Raw genomic sequence first — 17,774 nt, 5'->3', positions numbered from 1 at the left:
TATGACTAGTTGTGTTTTTTATGAAACAAAGTTGACGGGCGGACGGCTGGACGAACGGACCGACCGACGGATGACGCGATATGCCATGTGCCATGAGATGTTAAAGAGATGACGTTCATGTTCAGTAAAGACATGGTGATTATTCTGGACGACAACAGTTATCTGAGATGATTTTCACACTGCACGATAAAACAAGGTCTCAGTACAACCCGAGAGTGTGACGTATCGATATCATGTTAAGTAATAAATTTTCGTGGGGCTTAAATTTTGAAGTTTTCAAAAATAATACTCTTTTGTGGACACTCAATTTCGTGGATGAGTGTAGGTCATTAGATCTACTTTTACTAACATAATCAATTGATGGACATGGACTCGTAGATTGCGGGACTCCCGAAATAAAAAAAAAAATTCCCCATCGAAAATTTATGTTTTTTCAGTACTCCAATAATTCAAAGTAAAATCTATGTGTGTGGATGTTATAGAAGAAAATAGTCTGTAACAGAAAACATTGATAATGGACATTTCAGAATATCAAACGTGTTTATTTGTGTAATCAAACAGCGTGTTAGAACTATAAAGTGTTGACGATGTACAGAGACTGAAGGTCAACGTCGCCGGGATGGATGAGGGTGACATCGAATGGAAAACCACACAGCTGGATACCAACCTGTTGATAGATAATATTTAATTACGTTTTACGAAATTCATATCGCTACTTTTCTTTCATAATATGAGTTAATTTGCTATATTTAAGAAATACATTTTGTTTTAATTCATTTTTATTTGATAGAGACACGTGTGACAATTATGAAATTCGAACCATTAGCAAGGTTATTGAAAATGGAAAAAAAATGTCATATATTGTTGATAAAATAAAAAAAAACTTGATAATTGAAGCATTTGTGTTCCATTTGTTTCCATTGGTGAAACCTTTCACATGTGTTCATCAGAAGTAGATTTTTTCCCATTGAAACATGTACTTTATTTTTTTAAAGGTCATATGTTTTATTGGATGTTTTTACTGGCTATTTATAGTGACACGATGTTGTTGTTTACGACAACTTTCCATATACTACGATCGGAGAATATGAGGAAAACCACTCCCGTGTAATGACAACACAATTATCTCAACTCCATGGACAATGTTTCAGAATTTAGCACGGGGTTTAAAACTTTAACAAAAGACGGTTTCATCGTGTTGACATAACTTTTTCTACATCTAAATTCAAATATTCAATTATTTTTCATTACTTTCATTCATTAAATTTCATTTAAAAAAAAAAGAGAGATAAGAAATGCTATCGAAAAGTATCAATAGATTTTACCTTGATACTTTTAAGAATTCCATTCTTTTTGACACAACCGAAGAAGACGCCAGCCATACCATCGTTCAGGCCACGGTCGTAAACAGACACGCCAAGGAGAGATTTAAAAAACGCGACAGGTGTAAACTTTGCTATCTCGTCACAGTGGTCAATCACCTGTGCAAAAACATCACAGGTGTAAACTTTATCTCGTCACAGTGGTCAGTCACCTGTACAAAAACATCACCGGTGTAAACTTTATCTCAACACAGCGGTCAATCACCTGTACAAAAACATCACAGGTGTAAACTTTATCTCAACACAGCGGTCAATCACCTGTACAAAAACATCACAGGTGTAAACTTTATCTCAACACAGTGGTCAATCACCTGTACAAAAACATCACAGGTGTAAACTTTATCTCGTCACAGTGGTCAATCACCTGTACAAAAACATCACAGGTGTAAACTTTATCTCGTCACAGTGGTCAATCACCTGTACAAAAACATCACAGGTGTAAACTTTATCTCGTCACAGTGGTCAATCACCTGTACAAAAACATCACAGGTGTAAACTTTATCTCGTCACAGTGGTCGATCACCTGTACAAAAACATCACAGGTGTAAACTTTATCTCGTCACAGTGGTCAATCACCTGTAAAAAAACATCACAGGTGTAAACTTTATCTCGTCACAGTGGTCAATCACCTGTACAAAAACATCACAGGTGTAAACTTTATCTCACAGTCACAGTCACAGGTGTAAACTTTATCACACAGTGGGTGTAAACTTTATCTCGTCACAGTGGTCAATCACCTGTACAAAAACATCACAGGTGTAAACTTTATCTCGTCACAGTGGTCAATCACCTGTACAAAAACATCACAGGTGTAAACTTTATCTCGTCACAGTGGTCAATCACCTGTACAAAAACATCACAGGTGTAAACTTTATCTCGTCACAGTGGTCAATCACCTGTACAAAAACATCACAGGTGTAAACTTTATCTCGTCACAGTGGTCAATCACCTGTACAAAAACATCACAGGTGTAAACTTTATCTCAACACAGTGGTCAATCACCTGTACAAAAACATCACAGGTGTAAACTTTATCTCGTCACAGTGGTCAATCACCTGTACAAAAACATCACAGGTGTAAACTTTATCTCGGTCAATCACCTGTACAAAAACATCACAGGTGTAAACTTTATCTCAACACAGTGGTCAATCACCTGTACAAAAACATCACAGGTGTAAACTTTATCTCGTCACAGTGGTCAATCACCTGTACAAAAACAACACAGGTGTAAACTTTATCTCGTCACAGTGGTCAATCACCTGTACAAAAACATCACAGGTGTAAACTTTATCTCGTCACAGTGGTCAATCACCTGTACAAAAACATCACAGGTGTAAACTTTACCTGAACACAGTGGTCAATCACCTGTACAAAAACATCACAGGTGTAAACTTTATCTCGTCACAGTGGTCAATCACCTGTACAAAAACATCACAGGTGTAAACTTTATCTCGTCACAGTGGTCAATCACCTGTACAAAAACATCACAGGTGTAAACTTTATCTCAACACAGTGGTCAATCACCTGTACAAAAACATCACAGGTGTAAACTTTATCTCGTCACAGTGGTCAATCACCTGTACAAAAACATCACAGGTGTAAACTTTATCTCAACACAGTGGTCAATCACCTGTACAAAAACATCACAGGTGTAAACTTTATCTCGTCACAGTGGTCAATCACCTGTACAAAAACATCACAGGTGTAAACTTTATCTCGTCACAGTGGTCAATCACCTGTACAAAAACATCACAGGTGTAAACTTTATCTCAACACAGTGGTCAATCACCTGTACAAAAACATCACAGGTGTAAACTTTATCTCAACACAGTGGTCAATCACCTGTACAAAAACATCACAGGTGTAAACTTTATCTCGTCACAGTGGTCAATCACCTGTACAAAAACATCACAGGTGTAAACTTTATCTCGTCACAGTGGTCAATCACCTGTACAAAAACATCACAGGTGTAAACTTTATCTCGTCACAGTGGTCAATCACCTGTACAAAAACATCACAGGTGTAAACTTTATCTCAACACAGTGGTCAATCACCTGTACAAAAACATCACAGGTGTAAACTTTATCTCGTCACAGTGGTCAATCACCTGTACAAAAACATCACAGGTGTAAACTTTATCTCGTCACAGTGGTCACACCTGTGGTGTAAACTTTATCTCAACACAGTGGTCAATCACCTGTACAAAAACATCACAGGTGTAAACTTTATCTCGTCACAGTGGTCAATCACCTGTACAAAAACATCACAGGTGTAAACTTTATCTCGTCACACACAGTGGTCAATCACCTGTACAAAAACATCACAGGTGTAAACTTTATCTCGTCACAGTGGTCAATCACCTGTACAAAAACATCACAGGTGTAAACTTTATCTCGTCACAGTGGTCAATCACCTGTACAAAAACATCACAGGTGTAAACTTTATCTGAACACAGTGGTCAATCACCTGTACAAAAACATCACAGGTGTAAACTTTATCTCGTCACAGTGGTCAATCACCTGTACAAAAACATCACAGGTGTAAACTTTATCTCATCACAGTGGTCAATCACCTGTACAAAACATCACAGGTGTAAACTTTATCTGAACACAGTGGTCAATCACCTGTACAAAAACATCACAGGTGTAAACTTTATCTGAACACAGTGGTCAATCACCTGTACAAAAACATCACAGGTGTAAACTTTATCTGAACACAGTGGTCAATCACCTGTACAAAAACATCACAGGTGTAAACTTTATCTGAACACAGTGGTCAATCACCTGTACAAAAACATCACAGGTGTTAATGTTACAATCTGGTTACTTTTTCCCTTTTCGTTTTTCTCCTCCTTTGTTCTCGTACGATTTAAATGATAATATATATATACATATGAATGCGTTTTACCTTAACACCAGTCACAGGTGACCATCTGGAGGCTGGTTGCGCGTGACAGAATCGCTGTAATATCGCCTCTGAGGAGTGTGGATTTGTATCTGGACAGGGGAGAGCTAGAGAGGAGTTGAAGTAGGTGTACTGAAGCAAGGCTTTCGTCACCTCCACCTCATCACACGTCACGTAACCTTAGGATATAAACACATGAATCAGTGTTAACAAGACTTCTGTCACCTCCACCTCATCACACGTCACGTAACCTTAGGATATAAACACATGCATCAGTGTTAACAAGACTTCTGTCACCTCCACCTCACCACACGTCACGTAACCTTAGGATATAAACACATGCACCAGTGTTAACAAGACTTCTGTCACCTCCACCTCATCACACGTCACGTAACCTTAGGATATAAACACATGAATCAGTGTTAACAAGACTTCTGTCACCTATACGTCATCACATGTCACGTAACTTTAGGATATAAACACATGAATCAGTGTTAACAAGACTTCTGTCACCTATACGTCATCACACGTCACGTAACTTTAGGATATAAACACATGATCAGTGTTAACAAGACTTCTGTCACCTATACGTCATCACACGTCACGTAACCTTAGGATATAAACACATGAATCAGTGTTAACAAGACTTCTGTCACCTATACGTCATCACATGTCACGTAACCTTAGGATATAAACACATGAATCAGTATTAACAAGACTTCTGTCACATATACGTCATCACATGTCACGTAACCTTAGGATATAAACACGTTCAGCAGGTCAACAAAGATAACACATTTCTTCCAAATTCTGACTCTTGGCATTACTGACGATCCCTTGAAGGACAGAACAGCTGTATGATGCCGTTAAATTCACTGTTTGACTCTACTTTATCTAACTCTTAATATGCAATACAATGTGTTTTTCACCTCTGTCTTTTGTAGATTCTTTAGAGAAAACACCGGGACAACTTTCTAAAACAAGATCGGAAGTACAGTTAGATGGACCGAGGTCTTAGTGACCCCACTTGAAGCCCAGCTGTAGTCACTTAAAGCCCACCCTCCCTTTGTGTCTGCCTGACTGAAGAATATCGTGTTGAAATACTCGAATTGTACAAATGACCTGACATTTCCGTCAGCTATCACACAGAACCTTAGTCACTGATTAACATTCCAGTGCCCTTACGGTCAAAGAGACTTGAAGATCCGCTTCCTGTAGGTTGTACCGTGGTGGTGGGCTTACCGGGCAGCAAGGCGGCACAACTCGGAGGGGAGATAACTCCTGTCGGTTGAAGTAATTCAATGTCAGACAAGAACTCGTGGTATCTTAAGTAGATGTATACATACTTAATGTTCAACTACAAAGCAAAGGTCTTTTTAGCAGATAAAACGAGGGCTGGTTTTGTTTTTGTTTTGTTTTTCTTTAACTTCAGTCCTTTTATGATATTCCATTCGAAACACTTTATAGGGACAGTTTTACATCAATTTTAAGAGTATCGGTAATGAAAACAATAGAACGCCAACCTTCCTTCCATTCTCGAAGATGTCGTGTGGTCGCTAGGGCAGACCATGGCCTCATCGAGCCTGGAGGTAACGTGGCTGAGGAGGCAGGGGTAGAGGAGGAATGGGCTGAGGAAGGGCGAATCTGAAACAGAATACTTTGAACATAAAATTCACATCTTGTCGGTTTGGTATTAATGCAAATACGTTCATAACTATGCCCCAATGTGATCGTAACAGATAGTTCACAACTTACCTGAACTTCGCCTATAAAGTTGAGTCCTGTTGAAGGATCGGCTGTAGGTTTGCCCCGGTACTCACCTCCGAGAAGTATATAATAGTTGGAATCATTCTGCCATTTAGGGTCAGAAAGTGCGAGGTGAACCTAGGGCAAGTTAAGAAAAAAACCAAGGACAAGATCAAATAAACTTTAGGCAAGTTCATTTAAACATAGAGCAAGATCAGATAAACGTTGGGCAGGTTCGGATAAACCTCAGGCAATAAATCAAATAAATATAGGACAAGACCAAAACGACCCAGGCCGATATCAACTAAATCTAGGACAAGACCAAAATACCCCAATCGGAGATTAAATTATCATAGGATAAGACAAAAATACGCAAGCCGAGATCAAACAAATCTAGGGCAAGACCAAAACGGCCCAAAACGAGAACAAATAAATCTAGGACAAAACCGAAAAGAAACAAGACGAGATCAAATTATCATAGGGCAGGACAAAAAAGCCAAGTCGAGATCAAGAACTCTAGGACAAAACCAAAACGACCCAGGCCGATATCATGAAATATAGGACAACATCAGAAAAAGCTTGAAAAAGATCAGATGAAGCTAAGAAAAGATCAGAGAGTCTTCGTGCAAGATCAGATTAAGCTGAATTAATCTAGATGATGTTGAATGGAGAGGCAAGAATGGCATAGTTATTAATGTGTTTATATGTACCTTGTAAAGTCCAGCAGGCATGTCATGGACCAGCTGGAAGGATTTCGTAACCAGAGGTATTTCTACATGTCCGGGCTGCCAAAGTTTTACCGATTCCCCTTTGACATGCAAATCAACTTGGTACATTCTGCAGAAACAAATGAAAAAAAATGACAAGGTTGTTCTTCTCGACTTTTCCTATCACTAGGCGTTGTTTTATTGAGGAAATTCTGTGTTTGTTGACGTGAGGGGGCGACCTGTACCCTTCATAAGGTGGAACCGTCTGTGTCCTGTTGACGTGAGGGGCCGACTAGTACCCTTCATAAGGTGGAATCGTCTGCGTCCTGTTGACGTGAGGGGGCGACCTGTACTCTTCATAAAGTGGAACCGTCTGTGTTCTGTTGACGTGAGGGGGCGACCTGTACTCTTCATAAGGTGGAACCGTCTGTGTTCTGTTGACGTGAGGGGGCGACCTGTACTCTTCATAAGGCGGAACCGTCTGTGTCCTGTTGACGTGAGGGGGCGACCTGTACTCTTCATAAGGTGGAACCGTCTGTGTCCTGTTGACGTGAGGGGGCGACCTGTACTCTTCATAAGGTGGAATCGTCTGTGTTCTGTTGACGTGAGGGGGCGACTTGTACCTATCATAAGGTGCAATCGTCTGTGTTCTATGGACGTGAGGGGGCGACCAGTTCCCTTCATAAGGTGGAACCATCTGTGTTCTGTTGACGTGAGGGGGCGACCTGTACCCTTCATAAGGTAGAACCGTCAGTGTCCTGTTGACGTGAGGGGGCAACCTGTACTCTTCATAAGGTGGAATCGTCTGTGTTCTGTTGACGTGAGGGGGCGACTTGTACCTATCATAAGGTGCAATCGTCTGTGTTCTATGGACGTGAGGGGGCGACCAGTTCCCTTCATAAGGTGGAACCATCTGTGTTCTGTTGACGTGAGGGGGCGACCTGTACCCTTCATAAGGCGGAACCGTCTGTGTCCTGTTGACGTGAGGGGGCGACCTGTACTCTTCATAAGGTGGAACCGTCTGTGCCCTGTTGACGTGAGGGGGCGACCTTTTTCTTTCGTAGGGCGAAATCGTCTGTGTTCTATTGACGCGAACGGCGACCTGTACCCTCTCCAGAGTGGAACCGTCTGTGTTTTGTTGACGTGAGGGGCCGACCTGTACACTTCATAGGGCGGAACCTTTGTGTTCTGTTGACGTGAGGGGCCGACCTGCAACTTTCATAGTGTGGAACCGCCTGTGCCCTGTTGACGTGAGGGGGCGACCTGTACTCTTCATAAAGTGGAACCGTCTGTGTCCTGATGATGTGAGGGGACGACCTGTACACTTCATAAGGTGGTACCGTCTGTGTTCTGTTGATTTGAGGGAACGACCTGTACTCTTCATAAAGTGGAACCGTCTGTGTCCTGTTGATGTGAGGGGACGACCTGTACACTTCATAAGGTGGAACCGTCTGTGCCCTGCTGGAATGAGAGGCCGACCTGTACCATTCGTAAGGTGGAACCGTCTGTGTTCTGTTGATGTGAGGGGATGACCTGTACCCTTCATAAGGTGGAACCGTCTGTGTCCTGTTGACGTGAGGGGGCAACCTGTACTCTTCATAAAGTGGAACCGTCTGTGTTCTGTTGATGTAAGGGGACGACCTGTACACTTCATAAGGTGGAACCGTCTGTGTTCTGTTGATTTCAGGGAACGACCTGTACCTATCATAAGGTGGAACCGTCTGTGTTCTGTTGATGTGAGGGGACGACCTATACCCTTCATAAGGTGGAACCGTCTGTGCCCTTTGACATGAGAGGCCGACCTATACCCTTCATAAGGTGGAACCGTCTGTGCCCTTTGACATGAGGGCCCGACCTGTACTCTTTATAAGGTGGAACCGTCTGTGTTCTGTTGATTTGAGGGGACGACCTGTACCTATCATAAGGTGGAACCGTCTGTGTTCTGTTGATGTGAGGGGACGACCTATACCCTTCATAAGGTGGAACCGTCTGTGCCCTTTGACATGAGAGGCCAACCTATACCCTTCATAAGGTGGAACCGTCTGTGTTCTATTGACGCGAGGGGCGATGAATACATTTTAGGAGATAGTGCCTGGTTGACAACAGCGAAAATATTGATGAAATTTGTAGGGTTAACACGTATACACACACATCTAGTTTAAAGCACACAGGTCTTTTTCAGATACATGGTTCCATTCTACCTTGTCAGGATGTATGTTTGGTTATAGAATGACTATACAGTTGTTATTCACTGTTAATCTGACATTTGTACTTACACTGTAGAGTTGAGCTGGAGAACGAGGAAAACGTGGACGTCACGAGCGGGAGTGGCGAAGCCTTTGTTCACTAAACTCACATGGAAACACATGTAACCACCAGCCTCAGCCTCCGTCGGAAGGTTTACCTGGATATAAAATATTGTGTGCAGATGATAAGTGACGGTAGTAGGGACCGTGTGTAGATGATAAGTGACGATAGTAGGGACCGTGTGTAGATGATAAGTGACGGTAGTAGGGACCGTGTGTAGATGATAAGTGACGGTAGTAGGGACCGTGTGAAGATGATTAGTTATGTGTGTAAGTACCGTGTGTAGATGACAAGTGGCGACTGTAAGTACCGTGTGTAGATGATCAGTTACGTGTGAAAGTACCGTGTGTAGATGATTAGTTATGTGCGTAAGCACCGTGTGTAGATGATTAGTTACGTGTGTAAGTACCGTGTGTAGATGCCAAGTGGCGACTATAAGTACCGTGCGTAGATGGTTAGTTATGTGTGTAAGTACCGTGTGTAGATGACAAGTGGCGACTGTAAGTACCGTGTGTAGATGATCAGTTACGTGTGTAAGTACCGTGTGTAGATGATCAGTTACGTGTGTAAGTACCGTGTGTAGGTGATTAGTTACGTGTGTAAGCACCGTGTGTAGATGATTAGTTACGTGTGTAAGTACCGTGTGAAGATTAGAAGTGACTCTGTAAGTACCGTGTGTAGATGTAGTTACACAAGTACCATATTAATGTGATTAGGTGTATTCGTATGGTGTGTAGGTGAACGTACCGTGTGTAGAAACAGTTGATAACCGAGACGTTGACGAATATTGTTGTAACAATTTTGCTGTTTGTAATATTTAAGTGTTTCAGCTGGGTCTTCTATATCTAGATACGTCATATGGATCTTCTGAAATAACTTCACGGAATCAGTACACAGGCTGAAACGATAGTAAATAACATCCACTTATTTTAGCTGAAAGTCAGCAGTTTTATTTAGATTTGAAATTATTTGTTTCTCTATATATCATCCGTCTGTGTTCACGTGTCTAAGAAGCTAATGAATATATGTCCTTCATATTAAGTTTACTTACTCCGGACCGCTTCTGATGTCGCCAGGATGACAAGTTCTGCCTCCCATGATGTTAAATTTGGTGTCGATAGACAGATACGACATATTTGATATAGAAGTAGGGTCCAACCTAGGAAACGCATTGATCTGATGATTGATGTCGCTTCCTGGCAGGCAGTCACGGAAAAACCCTGACAGAGAAAGGCATAATTTATTGTTGTGGAAAAAGAATAGGTCGGATAGGTAAAGCCAGGGTCAGATATACAAAGTCAAGGTCAGATACATAAAGTCAAATTCAAAGTTAGATACACGAATTCAAGGTCAGATACACAAAGTCGAAGTCAAGGTCAGATACACAAAGTCGAAGTCAAGGTCAGATACACAAAGTCAAGGTCAAATACACACATCCAATGTCTGATGCACAACGCCAAAGTCAGCTACACAAAGTCAAGGTCAGACACACAAAATCAAGGTCAGATGCAAAATAATATATCTTTATCGATACCTGATTACTAAAAACGTAAAAATCAGCCTCAGTCATTTAACACTGATTTCAAATGACCTACCTACACGTAGTTTGTCGCTATTGGTAATGACATCGAGGTAGGAGGTACTCATTGGCCCCAGGTACTCTTGTTTATACTCCGGCTTGGGTACCTGTATAGGACTTACATAGTAAACCAGAAAGTGTACGTCATCAAAACGACAAACCAGAACGCTTGGACGTCATTAAATGAACAAAATACGGGAGACCCACCACATGCCTTCAAAAGCAGTTTGGTGTTTTGTTTGTTTATTTTTAAATATTTGTCTGAGGACATATCAGCAAAGATTGGTCCGTTTCTAAGCTTCCCGAGAAACAAACCGCCACGGATAGAAATATACTCGGCTTCCCGGGAAACACAAACCGCCACGGGTGGGGAGATTTTCGGCTTCCCGGGAAACACAAACCGCCACGGGTAAGGAGATTCTCGGTTTCCCGAGAGACACAAACCGCCACAGGTAAGGCGATTCTCGGTTTCCCGAGAGACACAAACCGCCACAGGTAAGGAGATTCTCGGTTTCCCGAGACCGCCAAGGGTAGTGAGAATATTGGCTTCCCGGGAAACACAAACCGCCACGGGTAGGAATATACTCGGCTTCCCGGGAAACACAAACCACCACGGGTAGTAATATACTCGGCTTCCCGGGAAACACAAACCACCACGAGTAGTAATATACTCGGCTTCCCGGGAAACACAAACCGCCACGGGTAGGAATATATTCGGTTTCCCGAGAAACACATACCGCCACAGGTAGGGAGCGTGGAAACACATCCCTGGATTTTCATCTGAGGTCACGTGGGTCAACGTTCTAACCCTTAGAATTGAAAGTACTATGTAGTCATTTTCCCGCCAGTGACTAAATTTCCCTGCTATATTAAACCGTCGTGTTTTAACTGAGAAAAAGTAACTTTATTTTAATATTTTTTTTATTTCTATAATTATAAATCCTGTTTTTCAATAGTGAAAACATCATTGGTATAAACACCAAATGTCAGTAAAAGTTATTTGAATTCAGATAAAAGGTTGACGAAGATTTGGTCAAGCTATAAGAAACCTTATTTTGGTATACAGTTAAAAAGTTTCCGACATCTCACCCTTCCCCCTCTCACCCCCTCCCCTCACCAACCTCTACCCCCTTTACTAAAATCTTGGATCGATTGCAATAAACGAGACATTTTGTTCTATTTAATGAAAAAAGGGACTCACAGTGATGTTGGTACAGACTTAAACAATGCGTCGAGCAACTGTGTGTAAGTTGTTTTTGGCGGGAAAGAACCACCGGCAGCACTTGGTTCGTACCAACAACCTGCAGAAACGATCGAGAAAACAAACACAAGCATAAAATCATGATGTTCCACTTAAAAAAATATCTTGTATCATTATCATACCGTGTCAAACAGACCTAATTCCCCTAGAAAACTCGACTGTATCATTATCATACCGTGTCATACAGACCTAATTCCCCTAGAAAACTCGACTGTATCACTATTATACCGTGTCATACAGACCTAATTCCCCTAGAAAACTCGACTGTATCACTATTATACCGTGTCATACAGACCTAATTCCCCTAGAAAACTCGACTGTATCATTATCATACCGTGTCATACAGACCTAATTCCCCTAGAAAACTCGACTGTATCATTATCATACCGTGTCATACAGACCTAATTCCCCTAGAAAACTCGACTGTATCACTATTATACCGTGTCATACAGACTCAATTCCCCTAGAAAACTCGACTGTATCACTATTATACCGAGTTTTTTACAGACCTAATTCCCCTAGAAAACTCGACTGTATCATTATCATACCGTGTCATACAGACCTAATTCCCCTAGAAAACTCGACTGTATCACTATTATACCGTGTCATACAGACCTAATTCCCCTAGAAAACTCGACTGTATCATTATCATACCGTGTCATACAGACTTAATTCCCCTAGAAAACTCGACTGTATCACTATTATACCGTGTCATACAGACCTAATTCCCCTAGAAAACTCGACTGTATCACTAATATACCGAGTTTTTTACAGACCTAATTCCCCTAGAAAACTCGACTGTATCATTATCATACCGTGTCATACAGACCTAATTCCCCTAGAAAACTCGACTGTATCACTATTATACCGAGTTTTTTACAGACCTAATTCCCCTAGAAAACTCGACTGTATCACTATTATACCGAGTTTTTTACAGACCTAATTCCCCTAGAAAACTCGACTGTATCATTATCATACCGTGTCATACAGACCTAATTCCCCTAGAAAACTCGACTGTATCACTATTATACCGAGTTTTTTACAGACCAAATTCCCCTAGAAAACTCGACCGTATCACTATTGTACTGAGTTTTATACAGACCTAACTCCCCTAGAAAACTCGACTGTATCACTATTATACCGAGTTTTATACAGACTTAATTCCCCTAGAAAACTCGACCGTATCACTATTATACCGAGTTTTATACAGACCTAATTTCCTTAAAAAAATCGACTGTATCACTATTATACTGAGTTTTATACAGACCTGATCGTCCAAGAAAACCTGCCTGTATTGATGTTATGACCCCTTCAAATCCTTGGAATATGACAGCTAATTGTTCAATATGTGCTGCTATTATATCAACCGTTGGCTCCGAGGTTTTCGAATTAGAAATCGAATGCTGACCCTTCAAAATGAAAATTATAACCATGGTAAAATACTAACAGAAAAATTTATATACTGCTCGGCTAGAGAGAACTCCTCTTTGGCTCGGTCGCTTGAAGGTCACACCAGTAAGCCAGGGATCTAAGGTTCGAATTCTAGCGAAGACATTGAAATTATAATAATGACCTCTGTTAGAAACAAATGAATGAGTACGTAGTACTCATCTTTTATACTCACAATGATCAAGGCTAATTTTCGAATCAGTTATTAAACTTTTATGTAGTTAGTTCAATGCGCGTGAGCAATCGTTTTATATCGACTGTAAACGCACATTAAATAGAAGAATTAAATATATATTGGCTTACGTTCGTTTCAATGTGGTACAGGGAAACTGTAATCAAAGACACGTAGGTAAAGGGAGATAACTCGCATATAATTTTAAACGCGTATTTCAGCTGGGGAACCAGCCATCTCTCTTACAGATATTTCTATTTCTGATTTTATACTTACTGTGTTATACATAAACCTAACTATAACATTCCACCCAGCCTTGTGTACCGTAGCCATGTCATGCCGGATTCTATCCAGGAAGTCTGAAGTAAGTTGAGCGCCTGAAACGCTGTCATCCAATAGATACAGACGTAGCAGCAGTGTGGTACCGTCTTGTGTCCTCCAGCAGTCCAGTATGGACTCCTGAATATAAACAGGCCAAGATATCTTAACACTTTACTAGGTAATTTTCTTTTTCAATTTATTTATTTGTTCGTATTGTTTAACATTTCATCGTTGATAAGAGCCATTAATAATAGTTTTATGTTAAAATATGTGTTCAAAGTTTGATTTCTACAAGTGCAATACTAAATAAAGAAATCATATAATTCTCACTTTTCAGGACGACAATATCATTTTTTTTCACTGGTGAAATAGGGGTATATGGAAGAAAATATACAGTCGAATGAGTTCAGTGTGGAAAATAAGTCTCAATTCTGTGTTTTCACGGTTTGAAGAGAAAACAGAATACCGTTAAATAGCTTACAACACACGGAAACGATTGGCGATATTCTTGAATTTGTATTCTAAGGTTGTTTTCACGTGACTGTGTTGATGTTTACCTATAATCTTACCTGTATCGCTTCAAACTCGGTCGTATTTGACGAGGTGATGAGTTTGTGATAAAAACCGCGTCCAGGGTTCAGCCACACATTGGTTCCTTCATTGTAAAACTTGTTGGTGTATGATCTGAAATGACGTAGAATACTAAGCCTCAAATATTGTTAAATTTTCGTAACATTGTGTGTTCTTACACGTATCACGCTCAGCGTCTTCAAACAAACACATTTCTTAAAACAACAATCACTTAATGCAATGGAAAGTAATAAATGGGTTTTTTGTAACCATAACGACATTTGCTGTCACGTGATCATACACTTACGCATTTCTGGGTAAAAACGACGAGTCGCAGACTTGTCCAGCTACGGCGACGGACGAAAAAATACTGATCAAGGAAAAGCCTGTCAAAAAATGTCATTCTCATGTTCATCAGTAATTTTCGAATGGAATTGTGATATATTTGTGTTGCACCTGTACGTTGTCTTCGTTTGCTTTAAGTCGGATTTCTGAGTATTGTAAGTGTGTATGTGTAGTGATGGAATAATATCAACATTCATTTACTATATACATGTGTAATATACATTTCTATATATAAAAAAAAAATTTAAAGCATCAGTTTACATTCTTCTCTTCCTCTTTTCTTTGCACAAAAAAAAAATCGACGTCTGGTGTCAAGACGAGACGTAACGTACCGACTACCTACCAACACAGTAACACACGACGTCTGGTGTCAGGACGAGACATAACGTACCGACTACCTACCAACACAGTAACACACGACGTCTGGTGTCAGGACGAGACATAACGTACCGGCTACCTACCAACACAGTAACACACGACGTCTGGTGTCAGGACGAGACATAACGTACCGACTACCTACCAACACAGTAACACACGACGTCTGGTGTCAGGACGAGACATAACGTACCGACTACCTACCAACACAGTAACACACGACGTCTGGTGTCAGGACGAGACATAACGTACCGACTACCTACCAACACAGTAACACACGACGTCTGGTGTCAGGACGAGACATAACGTACCGACTACCTACCAACACAGTAACACACGACGTCTGGTGTCAGGACGAGACATAACGTACCGACTACCTACCAAACACATTAACACACGACGTCTGGTGTCAGGACGAGACATAGCGTACCGACTACCTACAAACACATTAACACACGACGTCTGGTGTCAGGACGAGACATAACGTACCGACTACCTACCAACACAGTAACACACGACGTCTGGTGTCAGGACGAGACATAACGTACCGACTACCTACCAACACAGTAACACACGATGTCTCTTGTTAGGACGAAACATAACGTACCGGCTACCTACCAACACAGTAACACACGACGTCTGGTGTCAGGACGAGACATAACGTACCGACTACCTACCAACACAGTAACACACGACGTCTGGTGTCAGGACGAGACATAACGTACCGACTACCTACCAACACAGTAACACACGATGTCTCTTGTTAGGACGAAACATAACGTACCGGCTACCTACCAACACATTACCACACGACGTCTGGTGTCAGGACGAGACATAACGTACCGACTACCTACCAACACAGTAACACACGACTTCTGGTGTCAGGACGAGACATAACGTACCGACTACCTACCAACACAGTAACACACGATGTCTCTTGTTAGGACGAAACATAACGTACCGGCTACCTACCAACACATTAACACACGACGTCTGGTGTCAGGACGAGACATAACGTACCGATTACCTACCAACACAGTAACACACGACGTCTGGTGTCAGGACGAGACATAACGTACCGACTACCTACCAACACAGTAACACACGATGTCTCTTGTTAGGACGAAACATAATGTACCGGCTACCTACCAACACAGTAACACACGACGTCTGGTGTCAGGACGAGACATAACGTACCGGCTACCTACCGACACAGTAACACACGACGTCTGGTGTCTGGACGAGACATAACGTACCGATTACCTACCAACACAGTAACACACGACGTCTGGTGTCAGGACGAGACATAACGTACCGACTACCTACCAACACAGTAACACACGATGTCTCTTGTTAGGACGAAACATAATGTACCGGCTACCTACCAACACAGTAACACACGACGTCTGGTGTCAGGACGAGACATAACGTACCGGCTACCTACCGACACAGTAACACACGACGTCTGGTGTCTGGACGAGACATAACGTACCGGCTACCTACCAACACAGTAACACACGACATCTAGTGTCAGGACGAGACAACGTACCGGCTACCTACCGACACAGTAACACACGACTTCTGGTGTCAGAACGAGACATTACGTACCGGCTACCTACCGACACAGTAACACACGACATCTGGTGTCAGGACGAGACATAACGTACCGGCTACCTACCAACACAGTAACACACGACGTCTGGTGTCAGGACGAGACATAACGTACCGGCTATCTACCAACACAGTAACTCACGATGTCTCGTGTCAGGACGAGACATAACGTACCGGCTACCTACCAACACAGTAACACACGACGTCTGGTGTCAGGACGAGACATAACGTACCGACTACCTACTAACACAGTAACACACGACGTCTGGTGTCAGGACGAGACATAACGTATCGGCTACCTACCAACACAGTAACACACGATGTCTCGTGTCATGGTCGTTTTCGGATCTCTATATGTTAATATTGATAAGGAGAGGTCCAAATTGTATGACACAATCTTAGCCACTACAAGTGTGACCCTGTCAGGTGGAGAGCGGTCTTATCTATTCACCGACATTGTGATGAAAAATTCTATTATATTGGATTTTGTGACGCAAGATGCGCATTGTGTTTGAAAATGATATTTATTTCCTGTGTGATTTTACCTCGATATATCCAAGCTAGAGAGAACAACACACGATAACCTAATAATTTTACAAACTTGTGTAACAAGTTTAGCACTACACTAGATAACTGTACTTGTGTGACAACTTGCATGTGTTAATTCATAACAGGGAACGGCCAGGCCCTTCCGTTGTCATTAAACATGACAAAATAATCCAAAATAATTTCGGTTCCCGTTATCGCATATTTTTCCTACCTCTCCACAAATTTGGTATTATTCTTGTGCTGTATTGACAGGTAAATGAATTTTATGGTTACACACTATTTTATAATTATATCCATTTAGATAGCAACTAATATGACCAAGGATAAGTTTATCCATTAGAACTAGAAACTAATTTTAACATATAATATTGAAAATCAAGAGGGCCGTCTGTCGGACATGTTGTTTCTTAAATCAGTCCAAAAAATGAACATGTTTATGTAAGGGACAAGGAAAGACTTGATATGTAGATCACCAGTTTATTACTGATCAAGAAAT

At 41.4% G+C, this 17,774-nt stretch overlaps 1 protein-coding gene across 1 annotated transcript; it reads right to left on the bottom strand.

Annotated features, from left to right (window-relative positions):
* Positions 1–521: 521 nt before the first annotated feature.
* On the bottom strand, positions 522–17,063 carry LOC132550662 (uncharacterized). The gene is made up of 16 exons (XM_060214753.1): positions 17,033–17,063; positions 14,706–14,784; positions 14,398–14,512; positions 13,784–13,966; positions 13,154–13,295; positions 11,827–11,926; positions 10,642–10,742; positions 10,098–10,266; positions 9,794–9,944; positions 9,016–9,143; positions 6,743–6,869; positions 6,042–6,170; positions 5,810–5,930; positions 4,290–4,465; positions 1,326–1,481; positions 522–667 (listed from the first exon to the last, which is right to left on the bottom strand). Exons 1-16 carry the CDS (start codon positions 17,061–17,063, stop codon positions 572–574), a joined length of 2,004 nt encoding a protein of 667 aa, XP_060070736.1. The 3' UTR covers positions 522–571.
* Between the last annotated feature and the right edge of the window lie 711 nt (positions 17,064–17,774).

The sequence above is a fragment of the Ylistrum balloti genome, unplaced genomic scaffold (genome assembly GCF_031769215.1).
Source record: "Ylistrum balloti isolate Yb309-2 unplaced genomic scaffold, AGI_CSIRO_Ybal_v1 Utg370138, whole genome shotgun sequence".
NCBI lineage: Eukaryota > Metazoa > Mollusca > Bivalvia > Pectinida > Pectinidae > Ylistrum > Ylistrum balloti.
The sequence above is the reverse complement of the archived record's forward strand: the minus strand, read 5'-3'. Positions and strand labels throughout refer to the sequence as shown.

What these genes read in the sequence shown, in the direction of transcription:
- LOC132550662 (XM_060214753.1), bottom strand. Translation starts at nt 17,063, where the DNA reads ATGACACGAGACATCGTGTGTTACTGTGTTG. An exon ending in ACTTTATAGGCGAAGTTCAG is followed by an intron (nt 5,931 to 6,041) that starts GTAAGTTGTGAA and finishes ATTCTGTTTCAG; the next exon opens with ATTCGCCCTTCCTCAGCCCA. An exon ending in GAATTCTTAAAAGTATCAAG is followed by an intron (nt 668 to 1,325) that starts GTAAAATCTATT and finishes ATCTATCAACAG; the next exon opens with GTTGGTATCCAGCTGTGTGG.